Raw genomic sequence first — 22,316 nt, 5'->3', positions numbered from 1 at the left:
TAGATACTCATCTCTATTCAGTGTGTCCACATCTCTCCTTGCATGCTTCTATACAGAACCTTCATGCCAATAGCATGTAGTTTGGACTTGGTTGTGAGACCCTGAAGGGCAAAGCTTCTGACTGACTTATCTTCCAAAGTCCAGCACATGACCTGGCACATGGCAGTGAATTAATAAGCCCTACTGAGTAAATGAGTGCTAATAATACCTAATTGTATTATCATTTACTCTGTGCCAGGCATCTGCTAATCTCTTTGCGTGTATTAACTCACCTGACCCACCCAAAGACCCTCATGGTTAAGTGCTAGAATCTTCCCCATCTGACACATGGGGCAACTGAGGTAGGAGGAGTGAATATGTTTCATTATTCCTCCAATACAATCTTATTTTCTCATCTCCAGCCACGTAAACGTGAGTAATTTTACCCCTCTTCTTAGGAAAGATGATGCGATTAAATCAATGCAAAGCTGTCTGGCAGAACCTTGTTACTTTTAGAAATACTGTACATTCATTATAGAACACAAAGCTTTAGTGTAACGGGAAAATAACTAGAATTAGGAGTCTTATCTGAATTTGAACACCAAATTCATTCTTCACAGTAGAAGATATGAGACACACAGCAAATTAATAATCTCAATTCCAACTGTGTTATTTAAAATGAGGACAGTTATCTTAGTATTCCTACCAGAATTACACGACGTAAGTGTATGAAAGTCCTCTGCAGCCTTTAGGTTATAAAGTTGGGAATACTGGTATTATCACTACCACGAAAAATACAATGGAATGATGTCTGACCCTGCTCCCACTAGCAAATATTTATAATTGGTAACTATATATTTCTGTTTTTATTTTCTTTATGAACAAACCAGCCCAAATAACTGGAAAAGCTTTCATATCTACATAGAGATTTCTACTGAAAGTTAAAAAACTTTCTACTAAATTGAACCAATTGAACTACATCTGTTTTGAGGCTCACAGTATAAACTTGGAAATAAGGGAAAATCATTGAGTATTAATAAAAAAAACTTGACAAAAGTCTTAAAAATTTCAACAAAACCACGACCAGCACAACTGACTAAATTATCTACACTGTAGAGACTGTCTACACTCTACTATCATTAATGGAATCTTATATAATATAGCCAGTGCTCTCAGCCCTACAAACTATGAACAGTTCAGTAGATAAATCTCAATAAGCCTCCACATCAAACAGACTGGAAGAAATCAAAAGACCGCTGAGCTAAGCCAGACCAGGCTGATATTTTGGTTTATTGGTTAACTGTTATGTTTGGAAAGGCATAAAGCTTAATTGCAAGGCTTGAGGTGTATATCAAAAATGCCTGACTTAAGTAGAAATTCTGATCATAGCATCTGTCACTCGTTAAAATACATGAAGATCTTTATCCAGACTTTTTGTTGTTGTTGTTTATGTTTTCAATAAATGAAAATAACCTAGTCACATGGTGACTAAACACGAATCATTGTTACAGCTTTTTGAGAAGGTTTAGAAATCCCAGGTGCAAATTAGGGACTAACACTGTTGTTAATCCAAGTCATATAAAAGTTAAAAAGGGGAAAAATCTGGTTTAGTTTATGACTTCTTGTGGTATTAGCCATAGGTTTCTCACAAATACTAATGAATGCAACACTTTGAAACACTATATGGAAAAGTGAAATCCGGTGGTGTTATTTGGGTGTTTTTACCATTTTCTACTGAATAACTAACTCCATTTGGCTGAACAAGCAACAAAAGTAAACATTTCTTAAAAGGTCCTAGGAGAAAGTAATTTCTGCTAGTAAAGGTCCAGTAAAGTTTCTATTTAAAGACAGCAAATGAGGTGTTCATCACTGCTACCAAAGCTAGTCCACACATTAGGATTTACTTGGTGCTTTAGGACATGCAACAAAGCTAAAAGACAAGCCCTCTCCTTCAGAACTTGGCATTGGGTTCCAAGTCCATAACTAATTCACAAGAAGCAAAAGCAACACAAGAAAGAGAGGATGCACCATCCATGGTACACCAGGGAGAGTCCTAAAGAAAGGGAGCACAATGAGTGCTGGGATCACCCATCTGGATCGTTCAATTAACTGAAAGACAGTTCTCACTAAATGCTCCCCAAGCATGACTGCACTAGGCCCTTTATAAGCACTGTGACATTTACTCCTTATAACAACTCTGGAGACAGGTCCTGTCACTATCTCCAATTTATGATGATGCTGAAAGAAAGAATCAGAGGCTCCAGGAACTAAATAACTAACCCAAAGTCTGAGACAGAAGTTTGACCTAGACCTGTCTGACCCAACATGCACTTTCTGAGTGATGTCAGTCTATCACTTCTTTGCCCCCTACGAAGGCAGACCCTTCACAAGACACTGGGGCGAAAAGGGGCATCAGTCACAGGCCCTGCTCTCAAGAAACCCACAGTCAGGTCAGGGAAGGCTTTGGAAGACTTCTGGAGGAAAAAAGATTCAGGCTGAACCCCACAGGATGGGAAAAACCAGCAGACTGTAAGTAGAAGAGAGGGACAGGCACTTTTGGAGCAGAAAAAGCAGGAACAAAAGCAACAAAAAGGAAAATCATAACATATTCAAAGGAACAGTAGGGAGATTAGCTTGGTGGGAGTATATGTATTTGTTAGTGGTCTGTAGGACTTTAATAAATATTTGTGGGTTTGAATAATAGGAGATAAGGTGAAAAGGCCAAGTCCAAATTACATAGGGTCTTGAAAGCTAAGCTGAAGAAAATACAGTTAACCAACAAATTATGTGGGCAAATATTCAACCTCACTACTAATAAAAGCAATAGAAATTGAAACAACATGGTAATTCCCCCCCTCACATTCTCTTAATCTTGCATTAGAAATTAAGAATACCCACTACCAGGAAGATTACACGTGCTAGTGAATTTTTAAGTTGTATCTTCTTATTTAAAAGAAGCCCGGCTATGTTTTCTGGAGTGTTAACATTCTTGAACCTACTATTTCCATTTCTGATAATTTATCCCCAAGAAATAATCCAAAAACACAAGCAAAGCTAAAATGCACGACGATATGCCTTGTACCACTTTTTATAATGTGGAAAAATTAGATGGAATGTAAATGCTTGGTGTTAGGCAGTTGGTTAAAACAAAAAGGGAAAGGTTTAACGAAACGGGAAAGGCCAATTAAAGGGCTAAGGGCTTTTGATCAGAGGCAACAGAGAGCTAGTGAAAATTCTTGAGTAGGGAGTTGAAACGGGAAACTGTTTTTCAAGAACATCAGTTTACCAAGGAATCTGAAAATACTCAAATAGAAGTTGAAGATTAGTGATACCCTAATACCAAGAAATTACACCTAAGTGAATCTATCTGCAAGAAATAACCCTACATATTAAAATACTTTGTAAATAAAGATACTCACCACACCATCACTAATAATATGTATTTTTTAAAAACCTGGGGAGAAACTATATATTTAATAATAAGAGAAAGACTAAGTAAACTATGGTTTATCCGTTAAAGGAATGTTACTTTGATATTACACACAAAACCCTGAAAAATTATTACATGTCAATTTAGTGAGGGGCAGGAACAGGAAGAGATTTCTAGAGAAAGAAACCTCCGCCAGAAAATGCCATGGATCCCACGGAATTCGATTTTCATGGGTGAGCCAAACGGTTTGGCAGTGCACACCAGCACAATTCTGAAGGCAATTAGGGCTGAAAACAAGCAAGTATTTAAGAATGGTACGTCCATCTGTGGGAAGGCCACAACTGATAAATGATCGTTTGCCGACTGGAATACATTCGTCCCAAGACATAACTCTATTTACTTTCCCACTGAAACGTTATGCTTTCACAATGATAAAAACCTGAAGCCTCTGCTGTTGCGGAATTTGTAACTAATCAAAACGAGAGTACACACACCACTGAGACAGAAACTCTCCTTTATGCCCTTATGTGTTGAAGCTAATGGAAACGTTGGTTTAATGAAAGCATAAAGGAAAAAGAGATGAGGACCTGGGCTGTGTGTCTGGGGAACACTGGGTACTCACCGCCTTTAGTTTCTGTCAGTGACACTGTTTTTTTTGGCGCACAGAATTTTTGTTCCCGAATATAGACAGGGGAGGCAGAATGTCAAATTGCTTTAATGTTTAATGTCGTGATCTGAATCATTGACTGTCATATAGATACGACAAAAGATGGCACAGCAAGATAAAAAAGTAATCAGGTGATATGTTCCTGCCTAAATGGCAGAAAAACCGAGAAGGGGAGGGGGAGAAGGGTATATTGGGGCCACCTGTTTGAAGAGAATGAGGAGGAGCTCACAGAGGGGCCGGCGGACGGTGGCACTGGAAGGGAGGAGAGTGAGGAGCTGGAGGAGCAGAGGAGCGGGGCAGACAGGCTCCTCCCTGAGGGAGGGGAAGGGAGTTAATAGTATTTAAGGCTTTCTACCTTGCACTATAGTTGAGTTGAGTCTTATCTCTTTGACTGTTATTCAGACATTTAGAGCGTATTTTATAATGTCTGTTCTCCTCTCAGTGCTCAGAGCCTTGAACCTAGGAAGCATTTTTGTTGAATAAATAATGAAGAAAAAGAAACTGTTGGGTCACCGAAACAGGCCACCAATTATAGCAGAACCAATGGCTGAGGGGGACTTTGACTGCAGAGGGTGAAAGAGAGGATCAAGCGGGTTAACAGGGGAAGGAAGTGTGTAACCAGTCATTTATACGCACCTAGATCAGCTGTCCACAGCCTGAGCGATCACAGAGATAAATACAAGAAGCACAAAGATGTACTCAAAGCAATGGCTGGCTCTATAACTTTGCTTATAGAATAGAAAACCCTAGATCTCCAAGAGTCACAAAATGAATCAGGCTTAATGATCCTCATCAGACGTAGCTAGTCTGACTCCATCTTCTGTCCAGCCCAACTGGTTTGCCCTGACCCAGACAGCTTCATGGTCTACTCCTACAGAGGCAGTTTGTACAGAACAAGACAGTAACAGTTTGGAAGAGACAAAAGAAGGAAACTTGGCAGATAGAGAAAGTGAGACTGTTTAAAACAAACAGCCTAATTTAATCTCAGAGGCCAAAAAAAGTATATCAAAATATAACACACGAGGGCGCCTGGGTGGCTCAGTGGGTTAAGCCTCTGCCTTCGGCTCAGGTCATGATCTCAGGGTCCTGGGATCGAGTTCCGTATGGGGCTCTCTGCTCAGCAGGGAGCCTGTTTCCCTCTCTCTCTCTGCCTGCTTCTCTGTCTACTTGTGAACTCTCTCTGTCAAATAAATAAATATAATCTTTAAAAAATATATAACACACGATTTAAATGAAATAGGGATTTTTTTTGGTTAATAAATGAAAATAATTAAGTACCAATTCCAATAAATTTAGAAAGAGCATTTGACTTCCCTCCAGTTGGCCTCACAGTAACAACATCAATGTTGTAATATAGAGGTCAAATTCCAAAATGAATTCGAGTTCCTAATAAAAAACAGTGTTGGCATTCTGTTAGCTTATTAGAGATCAGCCACGAACCAGGGAGACATTTCACATCGCAGAGTAGCATTTTCCGACTTAGAAGTTGATTATATTTTATTCAGAATCTCTATTTTAATGCTCTACAAAACTTTTTTCTTGTGTAAAGACATACACATTGTTATTGAGTAAAATTTTTATAACGCAAGCTTGCTTACAGTAATAAATTATATATAACCACATAGCCAGACACACTTATACTACTTCTTATCTTTTAAAATTACATGAAGGAATTGCATAAGTAAAGGGGAAAAAACCCACATTTTCCTATTAGGCTAAAATACTACGTATACTACTTATCTTCCTATTAAGCCGTTGTTCCTAATGAAAGCATTTTCAAAGCTTTTGATATAGCCTAGAAGAATGTAGCAGCAGACTTCATTAGTTGCCTACTAAAAATTCATTCCCCCACCCCATCTTTCCTTTTAACAGTGTTTGAGTTTGGTTTGGTATATACCCTTCTCTGAGTACACTTAATATGCTTGGATATGCTTTAGGGAAGACTGGCACCAATCCCAAACCCAACTGGAGAATCCTGATTAGTCTAAGTTAATTATGGTGTATCCATTTCCCTTTTCAGGGATAAGATGGGGCACGCTATGATGTTAGCTCTGGCCAAAAAGATGTAAAGGGAAGACTGCAGAGTGTGGGACTGAGAGCATGGGAATATATAGGAGGTGGTGTTGTCACACTTAAAAACAGAGAGGCACAAGGCCACTGGATATTGCGTCTAGACACTGTTGCATCTAGATGTGATGGCTGGAACTGCAGCCATCTCGCAACCATGAAGGAAGCTTGCCTGGGGCCAACATCGTCACATCAAGGATGACATAGCAGAAAAATGAAAAAAACAAACAAAAAAACCCCGGGGTCTTTGATGAAGTTATCAAGCTAGAATGAATTAATACCCCTTAAAACTTCTTGGTTATATGTGAGATAATAACTTCTCTTTATTCTTTAAATTTTGATTGCAGTTTTCTGTTGCAGTCAAAAGCATTCTAACTGTGGACAAGTCTGAATTATTTCAAGTTTCTGTTTAAATATTAACAAATGGAGCTATGATTTGGGAGATGAGGGACGACAAAAGAATATGCTTCTTAATTTACTAGAAAGACGTATAGTCCAAAGGTAGAAAACTCAGTTACATGAGTAGATCCTAACGCCTTACCTATTATATTTCAAAGCTGGTTACTATTCTGTTCCCCTCTCCCCACAGGAACATACATCACACTCTAATGGTTTGGAGTTGACCTCATCTCCATACCAATGATTTGGGAAAATGGACATCTTCTGACAAAATGGTAGAAGATTCTGATGTAGAATATAAAGTTCTCTCTCCCAAAGAGGCACTTTAAATATCATAAGATTTGAAACAGTCTAAGATTATGAAATTTTTATTGATTCATATTTATTCACTACCTACTATAAGTTAGGGTGCTATTTTGAATTTTTATCTGACAACTTGGGATAATTTACAGTATATTTAACTGCAACTAAAACTAATTTTTTCCTGTTCCTGCCAAGATAAATCTTGAAATGATTATCTTTCCTTCTCACAGATGGTCCTGCTCCTAATGATCAGAAACATGCCTTCCACCTGCCTTTATCAGTTACCCACAGCAGCCACCCTTAGTTAGGTTGGATGGAACACAAGATGGTAATAGAAGTTCTTTAAGAGAGAGAGAGGGATGCCTGGGTGGCTCAGTGGGTTAAGCATCTGACTCTTAGCTTCTGCTCAGGTCATGATCTTGGGATCATGAGAAAGAGCCCTGTGCTGGGCTCCAAGCTCAGCCTGGAGTCACTTGAGATTCTCTTTCACTCTCCTTCTGCCCCCCAACCCCTCTCTCAAATAAAAAAAAATTAATCTTTAAAAAAAGAGAGAGAGAGGGTCACCTGGGTGGGTCAGTCATTAAGCATCTGCCTTCAGCTCAAGTCATGGTCCAGGGGTCCTAGGATCGAGCCCCTCTAGGGAACCTGTTTCTCCCTCTTCCACTCCCCCAGCTTGTGCTCCCTCTCTCTCTGTCTCTCTCTCTCTCTGTGTTAAATGAATGAATAAAATCTTTTTTAAAAAATAAAAATAAAAAAAAGAGAGAGAAAGAGAGTTTTCCCTTTCAAATAATTTGGGGAAATGCTACATGTTATATCCTACTATTAAAGATTAACAAAATATATTATAGCATATGAACTGCCCTAAGAAATTCTGTCATAAAGACATTTTTATTTAATTCAATATTTCTGAAACTTACTTGACTCTAGAATCTATTTTTCTTTTTCTTTTTTTTAAAAAAGATTTTATTTATTTATTTGACAGAGAGAAAGAGATCACAAGTAGGCAGAGAGGCAGGCAGAGGGAGAGGGGAAAGCAGGCTCTCAGGTGAGCAGAGCCCGATGTGGGGCTCGATCCCCAGGACCCTGAGATCATGACCTGAGACAAAGGCAGAGGCTTAACCCACTGAGCCACCCAGGCGCCCCACAGAATCTATTTTTCACTAAATAGCTTTTGGTATCTTGAGGAAATTAGGAATCCTTAAAACATAAGGCATAGTCCCTTCTAATTCCCTTCTACTCATTTAGAAATAACAAAAAGAATAAATGCCAAAATAACCACACCAAGTTAGAACTATGCTTTAACAATCTGCAGAGACTACAAGTTATTTTTAAGTAATTCTCTTCCAGGGTTTTGCATCATATTCTCCAATCCCACCTGCCAGGGACACAGAATGAAATCTCTTCTCAAATGATTCCAAAAACAATGCTTTTATTATGGAATACTACAATACAAAAACTTCTAAATGATTCCTAATGTCATGTACAATTCAAACCAGCCTCCCTGGCAATATCTGTTTTACTCACTGATACAACCCCAGAACGTAGTATGATGCTTACAACAGAGTAGGTGGTCAGTGAATCCTTGCTCCAAGAATGAATGAATGAATGAATGAATGAATGAATGAATATCTCCATCATATTCCCCTCCCCACCTGTCCAAATCTTTGCCATCCTTATTAAGCCCTGACTCCTGCATGGAGCTCAACCTCATCCTCCTCTGATTTCCTACCCCCAGACAGTACCAACGAGTTTGATACTCATTATTCCTAAACTAGTTCATATGTTGGTCTTCTCTCTCAGTAAATGATGAACTCCTTGGAATCTGAGACTGTGTTATAAACTACTTCTGTATATGTTAGAGTGCCAAGGTACAATAATAAGTATTCAGTGAAAAAATTTTATTCATTATATTAAAAAATTCGGTATGTAACAAGAATAACTGGAAATTCCTGGGATTTCTAAACCTATACATTACTAAAATCAGTAGTTATAAGGACCAAGCTCTGAATAAAGAAAAAATGTTACCCAAGTTCTAAAGAAACAATTCCCTCTCGCTTTAACCTCTTTGACTCCATTTTCTCATTTGGAAAATAGCTCTGTGGTATTTCTCTACAGGTACTGAATGAGCAACAAATACTGCTTGTAAAACCCCTGATAAAGGAAGACTTTATCTCATAGTCTTGGAAGCAATCCTGACGTCTTAAATTATGTAATCCTGGTATTACATTATATTAGTCTGGTTCATATAAAATATAAGCTACAAAAATACCAAAGCTAAGAAAAAATATTTACTCATGCTTTTACTAAGATGCAGAGAGAGGATGCATGCATTGCCAAAATTCCATAGAACATGCTCAAACTACAGCAACAATGACTTAGTTATTAAAGAAGGCAATGGCCTGAAGCAGTACTTAGGAACAAAGAATACTTGGTCCACGCAAGAGTCAATATTTAAGAACACAATGACTAATTCCCACTTCAAGTTCATGAACATATTTCTTTTTAAGAGCTTCTTTTTTGGTTAAAACTTTTATTTGTGGTTTTCCTACCTATGATCCATGAACCTAAGAATGAACAAAAACTTGAAACATGAAACCCTCCAGTAGGCCAAAGTGTCGGTATAGACTTAAATTCTGATTTTAAGAACTTCTCAACAAAGGTTACATAAGACATGTACTTTACTTCTCAGTCCCCCAAAATACTCATTTATCAACTCAGCCTAAAGAACCAGACTGAATGTTCTTGAACAACTGTGGAAAATGCATGAATGACACCTCCAGACCATATCAAAACACTGGGGCTCTTAATTTAATGTCAAATTACTTGAATCCCAACTAGTATTATTGTTGCCAACAGAAACTCCACTTATAAATAATCAGCTGGTTTTTTTAAAATGTTCTAGTTGAGCTTTCTGTGAGCTAAAAGTAATCATTAAATTCATTTCTGGCACTACCTGTGTGACCTTCAGCGAACTGCTCAACTTTTCCATACCTCAATTTTCACCTTAGGTCCTCTCAAAGATAAAAACTAGTAACAGCTATTATTATCATTTTTTAAAAGATTTTATTTATTTATTTGAGAGAGCACATGGGGTGGGGGAGAACAAGTAAGTTCAAGTGGAGGGGAGGGGCTGAAGGAGAAGCAGACTCCACATGGAGCAAGGAGCCCAACCTGCCACTCGATCCCAGCACCCTGGGATCAGAACCTGAGCCAAAAGCAGGTACTTAACCAACTGAGCTACCCAAGTGCCCCTATCATTTCTGTTAAAGATATAAATGGAAAATAAAAGCACAGACTTGAAAAACATTAGGTTAAGCCTAGAAGACATCATACCTTAGACAAAGATCATCATCACAAAACCCCCAAATCCTCTCCCTATAGCACTAAACTATCATTGAACACAAGAGGCAAATGTCTTCTAGTCACACAGATATCCTGTTGAGGTAACTTAATTCATCGCCTACTTGCCAACCAGAAAACTAAGATTTCAACATTCCTAATGCTATAGTAGGACATTAGAAGCCTTGTGACGTGCTCTTCCCTCACCTCTATCTGTAAGAAAACAGAGTGTTAAGTTCCCCAGGAAGAGAACATCCATGGGAGAAAGGTATACAAAGTCTTCTGCCATCCAAAGAAAGGGTCTCCTAGTCACCTCAGAACAAGTTTCTCCATTGGCCCCCTCCCACCTTTCCTCCTAAAATCAACAGGCCATATGGGAGATGGGAGAGTCTTACTCTACACTGAGACCCTAGGTGAAGTGGCTCATTTCCCATGGTCTGACTACAAATGTAAAACCTAAAGCAAACTTTAAAAAGGTAACTCACTGCTCATGAGGGGCTAATGTGCACTGGTGTGTAAATCTGCATGCACTCTGCAAACAGAACTTGACCTGTGTTCTAGTTCTGCCATTTGCTGGCTGTATGGCCTCGGGCAAATAACTACATCTGACTAACCTTAGTTTACTCCTCTGTGAAATTAGGATGACTCTCCACTTTGCATGGCTATGGTGGAGGCTAAATTAGACACCCACAAAGGGTCCAGCCATGCCAAGCACACAAACAGGCACTGAAGGTATGCACGCTTCCTTCTGCACCCATTTAACAGAGACCGCACCGCAGCAGAGAACCATAGGTATTCGTGAGACGGCCGATTTCCCCAGCGCCAAGCGCACGTCTGATTCATCTTTGGATCTCAGTGACCGGCAGAGGGCCTGGCCCAGAGGAAATGCATAATAAATGTTTTTAAATGGAGAAAATGAGAATCCTTTGGGTCTGAGGATGTTAAGATTATCCTGGCCACAGTCAAAGAAAATTTTGATTTTCAGTTTGGCCAAATAGGCGCTTGCTGCAAACTATTAAATAGTTCAAAGCAAATAAGCTATTCTGAATTTAATAATTACATTCTCTAAAATATAAAAACCCAATTGCCCTACAGCTCTCAATTTCAATTTTGAGAATCCAATTATTTCCTAAACAATGGAGTGGGTAACCACAGAAACTTGTGGAATCTCTTTTCCTAGAAAACATGAAGAACAGGAAAGAAGCCAGTTTGTCTGGAAACTGCTTCAAACTCCATCTATAAGCAGAGGCTAGACCAGATCAGATGCCCCTCGGAGGATCCTTCCAGACCTATAGAACTAAGATGTTAGGAGAAATAACTAAAATAATTGTCTCTAGTTTACAACCTGGAAAGTGAAATAAATACAATTCAACATCTCTTAACACAGTCATTAGAAATTATTTTACTTGGACCGGCTTTTATAAGCATATTTTTCTGAGACTGTGCTAAACCATCCCAAGCTATCAATTTAAATATGAGCTTTCTCTAACAAGACAGAATAGATACTATTATAACAACACAAAAAACAAGATTATTCTATTGTTCCATCTTTCAACCTACCTGTTTCCATGTACCCCAAATCCACTCATTCCCAAAGCTTTATAAGGAACACTACTTCCCCCGAATATTCCATGCAGCTCTCCCACTAATGATTTTCTAGTGCATCTAGTACTCATGTCACACTGTGCAGCCACTTACTACAACTTGTCTTCTACTCGTATCTTTTGCAAATAGCAATTTTTGTTCCTTTAGCTAAAACGTAAGTTCCTTAGGCGAGGTCCAAGTGTTATACGTCTCATGTACTCCTCTACTGTGTCAGTAATGAGTTCACGACACATGCTTACAAATTCTCATTGACTAACTGATTTAAAATGAAGAGAGAGGGGCACCTGGGTGGCTCAACTGGTTAAGTGTCTGACTCTTAAATTTGGCCTAGGTCATGCACTCAGTGTCCTGAGATGGAGCACTGTGCTGGGCTCTGTGCTGGGCATGGAACCCGCTTAAGAATCTCTCTCTCCCTCTGCCCCTTCCCCCACTCACACGCATGCGCGCACACACACTCTCTCTCTTTCCCTCTCAAATAAATGAAAAAACAAATAGATAGATAAAAATAAAATACAATACAGAGAGAAAGCAAGAGCTACAGAATACTGTCTACACTGAGGACCAAAATGAAGCTTTGGCAAAATCTAAAATAAAGTTTTCAGACTGCTATATATTGACATTTGTCATTTACCTGAAACTAGAGTAGTTGAAGGTAATTCCTGCAGAGGCTAAAGAGAAAGACCTAGAGTTAATGATCACATTGGTTTAGCTCCTGCCCTCTAAGGAACGAGGAACTATCGAGGGGCGGCCACTCATGACACTGCAGATGGAGGCCATTTTGGAAAGCCTAGCACACTGCCCAGATCACAGAGCTGTGCAGGTTCTGCTTCTGCGTAGAATCAAAGATTCATTCTGTCAGGCCAAGTCAGTCAGGGGGAAATAAATAGAAAGGAAAAGAGACTTAGCCAATTAAAATGCTGTAACATTATTTTCAAAAAACCAAGTGAAACTTAAGTTTTCTCATTCTTCATAATCCAAGGAACACATCTAGAACAAGACTAAAGAGCTCTATAGTCCAGTCATTACCAGGGCTCCTTGTCCCTACTACAAGGCAGGTAAGGTCTGAGGAACTGGGAATAGAGCAGTTCACTAAACCCACAATTTTAGTAACAATTACATAAAGACGTAGCTTAGTATTTTATAAAAATAAGAGACCTCCAGGATGGTCCAAATCTCTTATCTTGGAGAAAACCAAGGCCCAGAGAGATTAACTAATTTGTCTCAGTTGGTAATCATGTCTATATGGCAACAAAGGCAAGGAATAGAAACCAGGTTTCTTATCTCTCCTCTAGTAACAAAATTTACTTGCTCTTTAAGCAACTATTTTTGTGTGCCTATTTTATGCCACACATATGGTAGGTACCAGGTATACAAATGGATAAGATACTGACTCTGTCCTCAAAAATTGCAGAGTAATTCTAAGATGGGATGAGCACTTCAATAGAAGTGGTAACAGAAAAAAAGTAAACTCGTCTCTAATTGTGTAGGACTTCCAACATTTTATTTTTTAAATTTTTTAACATTTTATTTATTTATTTGAGAGAAAGCAAGTGTGAGGCAGGGGAGGAGCAGAGGGACAGGGACAAGCAGATTCTGTGCTGAGCTCAGAGCCCCACTTGGGGCTGGATCTCAGGACCCTGAGATCATGACCTGAACTGAAACCAAGAGTCAGACGCCTAACTGACTGAGCCACCCAGGACTACAACTTCCAACATTAAAAAAAAAAAAAAAAAAAAAGAACGGTTAATCATTTGTTTTATCCCCACCACAGCCCTACGAGTACAGAGCACAGATCTTATTATTCCTGTTACATAGATGGAGATATTGAAGTACAAAGAGGATAGGGAGTCTATTAAGGTCATCTCTAGCGGCAACAAAATGCCTAGAAACCAAGTCTGTTTACTCCAAGATAGACATTTTTTTCTCACTAGATGGGAAAGGCAGATGTTCTTTTTATGACCAGTTCCTTTCTGACCAAGAGCATACATTTGCGAAACCGTGTGCAGAATAATCTGTGGCTGTGAAAGTAGACTTAACTGGCCTGTGGCGTCTCATCAGCTGAGCATAGTTATTCGATAGTTGAGTAAACCATCAACAAGACCTCATTATTACTAGTATTCTTTTTTTTTTTTTAAAGATTTTTATTTATTTATTTGACAGAGAGAGATCACAAGTAGACAGAGAGGCAGGCAGAGAGAGAGAGAGGGAAGCAGGATCCCTGCTGAGCAGAGAGCCCGATGTGGGACTCGATCCCAGAACCCTGAGATCATGACCTGAGCCGAAGGCAGCGGCTTAACCCACTGAGCCACCCAGGTGCCCTATTACTAGTATTCTTAACATACCCATTTTATATCACAGAATAGATGGCAAAGTTTCTGCCCTCAGGGAGTTAATATTGTAAGGAACAGGGCTATAAACATTTTTTAAAAAGTGACATAATTAAAGAAACTATGAATAGAATAACCACTACAAATAACAGTTAATTTAAGACACTAAAGGTTTTGAAGAGCAAAAAGAGTGGATACTTCCAGGAAACTTCCATACTCTTTAAGAACTAAACAGAGAACAGAAGCCTTGTATACTTAATGAAAAAGACCAATCTTCATATTAATAAAGGCTCTTTCTTACCAAGCATGTTCATCACATTAAAAAAAAATAGTAATTTCTTCATTCCTTCATTTCGCCTTTCAACTTTACTCAAAACAATTATATGAATATTCCATTTCCCTCTTTCTAGGAAAGTTACATATTTTGTAACTTTCCCCATCTAAGAAGAATGAATTCATAATGGCAGCTCCCATCAGCATGCCTTTGGCAAAACGATTAAAGCTGTGTGGTTTCATTGCGTTAACCTTCTACCCTCCTTCAGATGTAACCTAAATGGAATGTATCTGATGATTTTCTCCTATACATAGTAAAATCTGTATACACATCTGAGATTCACTCACTTTCTAAAAAGTAAAAGGGAAAAAAGCATTTCTTCACTGTCACGTTCAGTTTTAAACAATAATTTTACTGTTAATTATCTCATACTTTATTGATGCCATAATTTACCATGGCCTTATAACATGACCAAACTGTTTTAAACCTTAATACTTTCTAGAATTATTAACAAAATAAAGAAAGCTAAGGAGAAACAAATATTAGTGATTTCAAACTACTGAGAGGAAGAACTTCTTTAGAAACTGGCTAAATGGTAAAAATCGTGATCATCCTTTCAAAGGAATAATGTTAGCATTATTTTAAAAATACAACTTGAGGGGCACCTGGGTGGATCAGTGGGTTAAAGCCTTTGCCTTCGGCTCAGGTCATGATCCCAGGGTCCTGGGATCCGGCTCTCTGCTTGGCAGGGAGCCTGCTTCCTCCTCTCTCCCTGCCTGCCTCTCTGCCTACTTGTGATCGATCTTTGGCTGTCAAATAAATAAATAAAATCTTTAAAAAAAAAAATACAACTTGATTAAAACAACAACAACAACAACTCTTCAGTATTTCCTGAATATACTCAGGGAATTCATCCTTATAGCCGTTGGTTTCTTTTTAAATATTTGTTAAATTTCATAGGGTGATAAGTAGCAATTTAAATGACAATTAAGAACTATCAGTAAGTTTCATTAGAATTATCAACCGTGCATCATAAAATATATTTAATGACATTTTCTAATTCCTAAAACTCACCTCATCACAAGAAAATATTTTAACAAATAACAGCTTAAAACCTAAATTAAAAAGTGTGATTATCAGCCTTTTTAGGTAGGAGAGGAATATCTACAGATCATTAAGAGAAAGTACGGGGCCTATTTGGATCCTAAATGAAGTAAAGAAAGTAAGTAAACATGCAACAACAGTGACATCTAGTGTCAACTTTTGCAAGCCACTAGACTACCATCAAATCTTCCCAAGTACTGAAGAAACAACTATTCAAAACTTCTCTTCTTTAAAGACCAACAAAAGGAACTTTTGCTTTAGACCTAAAAATGACGCATCATTAAAGTATTTCAATAAGTCTCCTTTCAGACATTAAAAAAAAAAAAAAAACCTTAAAAACATCTTAAAGAAAACATCTTAAAGAAAAACCATAATACTGAAGACCTAAAAGTAAAAAAAAAACTTTGGTTATTCCATGTGGCCAGCATCTATCTGTAACTGCTCCCCTTGGCTACAGAAAAAAGCAAAGATACTACACAAGCTAGTACTTGGTTAGCACATCAAGAAAAAGCAGTTTAAGACATTTCAGGAATACCTGAAAATGCAAAGAAAGAAAAAAACTTCAGCTATTGCACTGAGAAACAAGCTCAACATTTCAGCCCTTGCTACCTTGCTGTATTTTTGTTGCTTTGAAAGGTCCACTTATTTAAACAGTATGTATTTTTGCCCAAGAACTTGGAATTTGGCAGCCTAGGTTAATTTACCATAGCATTTTAATAGTTTTATGCTCTAGATGAATCCATAAAAGTAAGCAAATTTCCAAAAATTATTTTTGGCCAGGACAGTATTTTGTAAAAAGTAAAGTCAGCATTAGATGAAGCTTACCTATTTTTTTTGGAAAGTTCATCCTTTCCCCTTTTAACTCCAAATATTCTTGTGATCAAGGTACTAAAAAGAAGTGTGGATGAATTTCTCACCTAATGTAAAAATAATGCACAATAAGGGTTAAGAAATATACATGGCATGAAACCAACATTTACAATGTTCAAACTTGACATTCAAAGTCCTTACCCAATTGGCTAATGTGGGGCTAAAGCAAATATGGTTTGTGTTCATGAAATAATTTTCAAAAACTGTATAGTAACTGACTCAATGACTTCCTCTTACACTAAGCCCTGTAACCCAACCACATGCACACAACACAGCTCTTTCCTGTACTTCTAACATTACCACCAACTATTTTATTATTTTGTCCTTGAGTCATCAAATAACCTTATTTTTTTTTAAAGATTTTATTTATTTATTTGACAGACAGAGATCACAAGTAGGCAGAGAGGCAGGCAGAGAGAGAGGAAGGGAAGCAGGCTCCCTGCTGAGCGGAGAGCCCGATGTGGGACTCGATCCCAGGACCCTGGGATCATGACCTGAGCCGAAGGCAGCGGCTTAACCCACTGAGCCACCCAGGCGCCCCAACCTTATTTTTTTAATTCATTTTCCTGTATTGTTTCTGACAAGGAATATCTCTTGATATCGAAAGAGCTCAGCTCTACTTATTTTCTATAATCATTTACCTATGGGAAATATTTATAAGACCTTACCCAATCCACATTAATTAATACAGCCAAGAAAATATTCAATATCCAAAATGTTGTTTATTAACTCCACAATGTAGTAATTTAATGAATTTTAGCCCTATAGTCATCTGAGACAACTGGTTAAGAAAAATAAGAGGGAACTATCATTAATAAACATAAATCATTTCTTCAAAATAATAATAATAATAATGATGATGATGATGATGATGCCTGGGGCACTCAGTTGGTTAAGTATCTGTCTTCAGATCATGTCATGATCCCAGGCTCCTGGGATCCAGTCCCACATCAAGATCCTTGCTCAGCAGGGGAGCCTGCTTCTCCCTATGCCTGCCTCTCCCCTGCTTGTGCATGCTCTCTCTCTCTCTGATAAGCAAGTAAATAAAACCTTTTTTAAAAATGTAATAATGGAGATACATATTTCCAAACTAATGTGTCAAGATGTTTTGTTGGATTATAAAACTGTCTGGAATGCCATGGCCGATTGGGCCTCCGGGATTACCTTGCCAAATCAGAGCAGAGATGTATAAATACGTATTGAGTTTCCTACAGTGTGTAAGAACGATACCAGCATCATGGAGAATATCTAGAAGACACACTTACGGCCAACACAGAACCTATATTCTACTGAAATAGGGCTCATAATCATATGATATGTTTAAACAGCAACATGAGAAGAAAGGTAATTAAAAGTAACAATGGAAGATTTACATATAGTTGCCTGCAACCACTGCTGCAAGGGTCACAAACTCAAATGCCCACAGGACCAGTGAGTGGCAGGGGCAGCACAGGACTGGGACTAATTCGGTCACCATTCAGCTTCAGCTGAGTCGCAGGAGGGGATGTAAGCCCAGTGTTGCCAGATCTGCCTTTTCAAGAGACGCCAGAAAACGCAGTTTTTATGTGAAATCTCACTATTTTGAAATGTTGGCAACAAATTAAAGGAAAAAAAAAACAACAACAAATACTGAGGAGGCCAAATAAAACATAGTTGTAGGCTAGGTTTGACCTATCTGCCACCGGTTTGCAACCTCTCCTCTAGAAGCCCAAGGCTGACTCAGTTCATGCATGGTTAACTCTAGGAATGGACTACAATTCATACCAAAGTGGAGTAATTCATAACAATACTGCAATGAGACCTAAAATTGGACAAGTTCACATATGCTCATTCCACAATCAACAAACATTAATGAAGCACCTACCACCATGCCCTAATATCCCTAAACAACGAATCAATCTGTCCTGTTACACTGTGAACATGGCCTTGAGCCATGATCTCGATCATCCCCTAGTCCAGATCTTGATTATCTCTCACCTGGTCTACTGACTTAGTGCCCAAAGATCTTAGGTTTAAGATGGCTTGGTAAAGTCATACAAAAATCCTGCCCCCCTCAGGTATCGCACAAAAACAAAAAAAGAAAAACAGAAACACAAATTCCATCCTGCCCTAAACCAAACTTTCTAACAAAGGCTGCCAGATGCAGTCAAACTAAAATAGGAGTTCTGGGAGATGAAAGAGCACGAGTGCCAAGGCACCCCTTAATCAAAACTTAGAGGACTGCTTTACGAAGTGAATGGGAACGTCCAGAGAGAAAATCCCTTGTCTGATTCAATAAGCTGGAGGCAAGAGCCAGTCTTTCGGTAATATTAGAAGAGATCTGGGGCACCTGGGTGGCTCAGTGGGTTAAGCCTCTGCCTTTGGCTCAGGTCATGGTCTCGGGGTCCTGGGATCGAGCCCCACGTTGGGCTCTCTGCTCAGCAGGGAGCCTGCTTCCCCCTCTCCCTCTGCCTCTCCCTCTCCCTCCTCCTACTTGTGATCTCTCTCTCTCTGTGTCAAATAAATAAATAAAATTTTAAAAAGAGAGAGAGAGAGATCTGAGGGTTCCAATAGTAGTAGTCTGATCCCTTCAGTATCAAGTTCCCTCATTAGCAGCCAACAGTCATCATTGCCTTTTTCAGTAGGTATAGCAACATGCTGATATTCTACCATTAATTAGTGACAACTTTCAGAAAGTAGTTTCCCCTCATCTGCTCTTTAGTGACCCTGTTACTGGATTACTACACATAAATTTACCAGTTTGCAGAATAATGAGTTAATGCCATAGCAGCCCCCAAAGGCCACCAAATAATGATCTTTTAAGACATTAAAGAAAATTAACTTTCCTTTTCTTGAGATAAAATTCACATACCATAAAATTCACCATATTAAAGGGTACTGGTTGGTGGTTTTTACTATATTCACAAACCAGGAAACTACCACCACCTGATGCCACAATATTATCATTACTCCAAAATAAAACCCTATACACATTACTAGTCATAATGCATCCTCCCCCACCAGGCAAGCACTGATCTACTTTCTGTCTCTGTGGACTTGCCCATTCTGGACATTTCATGTTCATAGGATCATGCAATATGCAGTCCTTTTTGTCTGGCTTCTTTCACTTAGCTGTTCTCAAGGTTCACCCATGTTGCAGCATGTCTCAGTAGGACACTCCTTTTCACAGCCAAATATCATGCCATTGCATGGATATACCACATTTTTATAATCCACTCATCATTTGATGGACATCTGGGTTATTTCCATTTAGGGGCTACTATGGATAATGATGCTATGAACACTACAAGTTTTTGTGTGAACGTGTTTGTTTTCATTTCTTTTGGGTATACAGGAAGAAATGGTACTGCTGGGTCATATGGTAATGATAGAGTAGGCAGTCAGACATGAGCTGGAGACCAAGGTGGTGATAAAGAGGTGACACGTTAAAAGCCTGGGGCACAACATCCTTTGTAGCTTTTAACATCCTGGTCTCACAGCTTCCAACACGGTAGGGCTAACAGGCCAAGGACCACAGGTACAGAACATGGGCTCTTCTCTTCAATCTCTGCCCCCAGGGTAACCTTTATTTAATTATATTCACATAGTGGTCTCTTCAATCCACCCCTGATTTATCCCCATGGCCAAATATGGCCCTGACAGTTCCCGCAAGAAACTTGCAGGGTCAAAAACTCCCCCTCCCTAGGAGTCCCTTGGATGATTGGAAACAACCTCAGTTGGACACTGCTGTGACCTATAACCTATGCAAACATAAAAAGAAAAGATAGCCCCAATCCCAAGATAGCTGCCACCTCTGAGCCTGCCCAATCTCCCACCTTAAGAGTGTAACATCCTTGATAAACTGCTTTGTGCCTGCTACTTTCCTTCTGGCTGTCTTGATCCAATGTGGACCCTCATGTAAATCTTTCATGGGGAATCCAAGAACCAAGATCTCCATTTACACAATGCAGACTCTCCCCCTAGTAACAGTAACTGTACTTTTGAGGACCTGCCAAAGTGGTGGTACCATTTTACATTTGCACCAGCAATGTATGAGGGTTCCGATGTCACCAGTTCTCCAAGTGTTCCCCAATAATTGTTATTGTCCATCTTTTTTCATTATAACTATTCTAAATGGATGTGAAATGGTATCTCATTGTGGTTTTGATTTGCATCTCCCTACTAAATAATGAGGTTAAGCACTTTTTCATGTGCTTATTGTATATTCACATATGTTTTCTCGGGAAATAATTTCAAATTCTTTGCCCGTTTTTTAACTGGACTGCCGTAATTTCTCTGAGTTTTAAGAATTCTTTATATATCCTGGGGCATCTGGGTGACTTAGTCGGTTGGGCATCCAACCTGGTTTCATCAGTTCAGGTCTTGATCTCAGGGTCATGACTTCAAGCCCCATTTTGGGCTCCACACTGGGCATGGAGCCTACTTAAAAAAAAAAAATGAGTTCTTCATATATTTTATATACTAACCAAATATCAGATACATGATTTGCAAATATTTTCTCCCATTCTATCACTTGCATTTTCATTTTCTTGATGGTATCCTTTGAAACACAGACATTTTAAATTTTGATCAAGTCTAATTTATCACTTTTCTTTTGCTGCTTGTGCTCTAGGTGTCATACCTAAGAAACTGTTACCTAATCCAAGGTCACAAAGATTGACAGTTAATTTCTTCTAAAAGCTTCACCATTTTAACTTTTACATTTAGGAGTTTGATCCATTTTGAGTTATTTTTTTAATATGGTTTAAGACAGGAAGCAAGCTGATTCTTCCACATGTAGTACATCCAGTTGTCCCAGTACCATTTGCTGAACGGACTATTCTTTCCACCACTGAATTGTCTTTTCTACTAAATGTTAGGTTTTACTTCTGGATGCTTAATTCTATTACATTGATTTATAAGTGACTATTCTAATGCCAGTACCACACTATCTTGATTACTGTTGCCTTTGTCGTAAGTTTTGAAATTTGAGCATGTGAGTCCTCTTTTTTTCCTCCCAAGATTGTTTTGGCTAGTCTGAGTCCCCTGCATTTTCATCTGAATTTTACAATCACTTTGTCAATGTCTTCAAAAAATTCAGATGGGATTTTAATATATATTGAATTTAAATATTGATACATTTATATATATTGATATATTTATATATATTGATATATTTTTATATATATTAATACATTTAATATATATTGACTATAGATAGGTAGGTAGATAGATAGAATCTGTAGATCAGTTTGGGGAGTATTGTCATCTTAACATTGTATTGTCATCTTAACAGTACTAATAAGGTCTTCTAGTCCATGAACATGAAGTGTTTTTCCACTTCATTTAAGCCTTCTTCAATTTCTTTCCAAAAATATTCTGTAATTTTCAGCATACAAGTCTTATATTTCTTTTCTTAAATAGAATATTACTTTATTAAATAGTACTTAGTACTCCTAAGTACTTTATTCCTTTTAACGCTATTACAAATGGAATCTTTTCTTAATTTCACTTGTGGATTCTTCTTCTTTTTTTTTTTTAACATTTTATTTATTTATTTGACAGACAGAGATCCAAGTAGGCAGAGAGGCAGGCAGAGAGAGAGGAGGAAGCAGGCTCCCCACTGAGCAGAGAACCCGATGCGGGGCTCGATCCCAGGACCCTGAGATCATGACCTATGCTGAAGGCAGAGGCTTTAACCCACTGAGCCACCCAGGCACCCCTTCACTTGTGGATTCTTCATTGCTAGTGTATAAAAATACAATCAATTTTTATATATTAATCTTGCATCCAACAACCTTGATGAACTTGTTTGTTAATGATTAATTATTTAATGGTTTTGTATGTGTGTGAGTGTTTGTGTGTGTTCCTTAAGATTTTCTGTATAGGAGACTGTCATTGAAAAATAGATTAAATTCTGCATCTCCCTTTCCAATTTGGTTGATTTTTAGTTCTTATTCTTGCCTAATTGCC

At 38.4% G+C, this 22,316-nt stretch overlaps 1 protein-coding gene across 4 annotated transcripts in view; it reads right to left on the bottom strand.

Moving 5' to 3' along the window:
* Positions 1–22,316, bottom strand: part of LOC111155863 (THADA, armadillo repeat containing) — a 328,485-nt gene that overhangs the window by 213,438 nt on the left and 92,731 nt on the right. For all 4 annotated transcript variants that reach the window (XM_022516299.1, XM_022516297.1, XM_022516298.1 and 1 more), the window contains one exon: positions 16,320–16,411. In XM_022516299.1, coding sequence (XP_022372007.1) covers positions 16,320–16,411 — 92 coding nt within the window. The remainder of the gene's footprint in view (positions 1–16,319; positions 16,412–22,316) is intronic.

This window comes from Enhydra lutris, unplaced genomic scaffold (assembly GCF_002288905.1).
Source record: "Enhydra lutris kenyoni isolate GAN:26980312 unplaced genomic scaffold, ASM228890v2 scaffoldscaffold44, whole genome shotgun sequence".
In the NCBI taxonomy this organism is placed as follows: Eukaryota; Metazoa; Chordata; class Mammalia; order Carnivora; family Mustelidae; genus Enhydra; species Enhydra lutris.
Note: the sequence above shows the minus strand (reverse complement) of the source record. Positions and strands in the feature narration are given on the sequence as shown.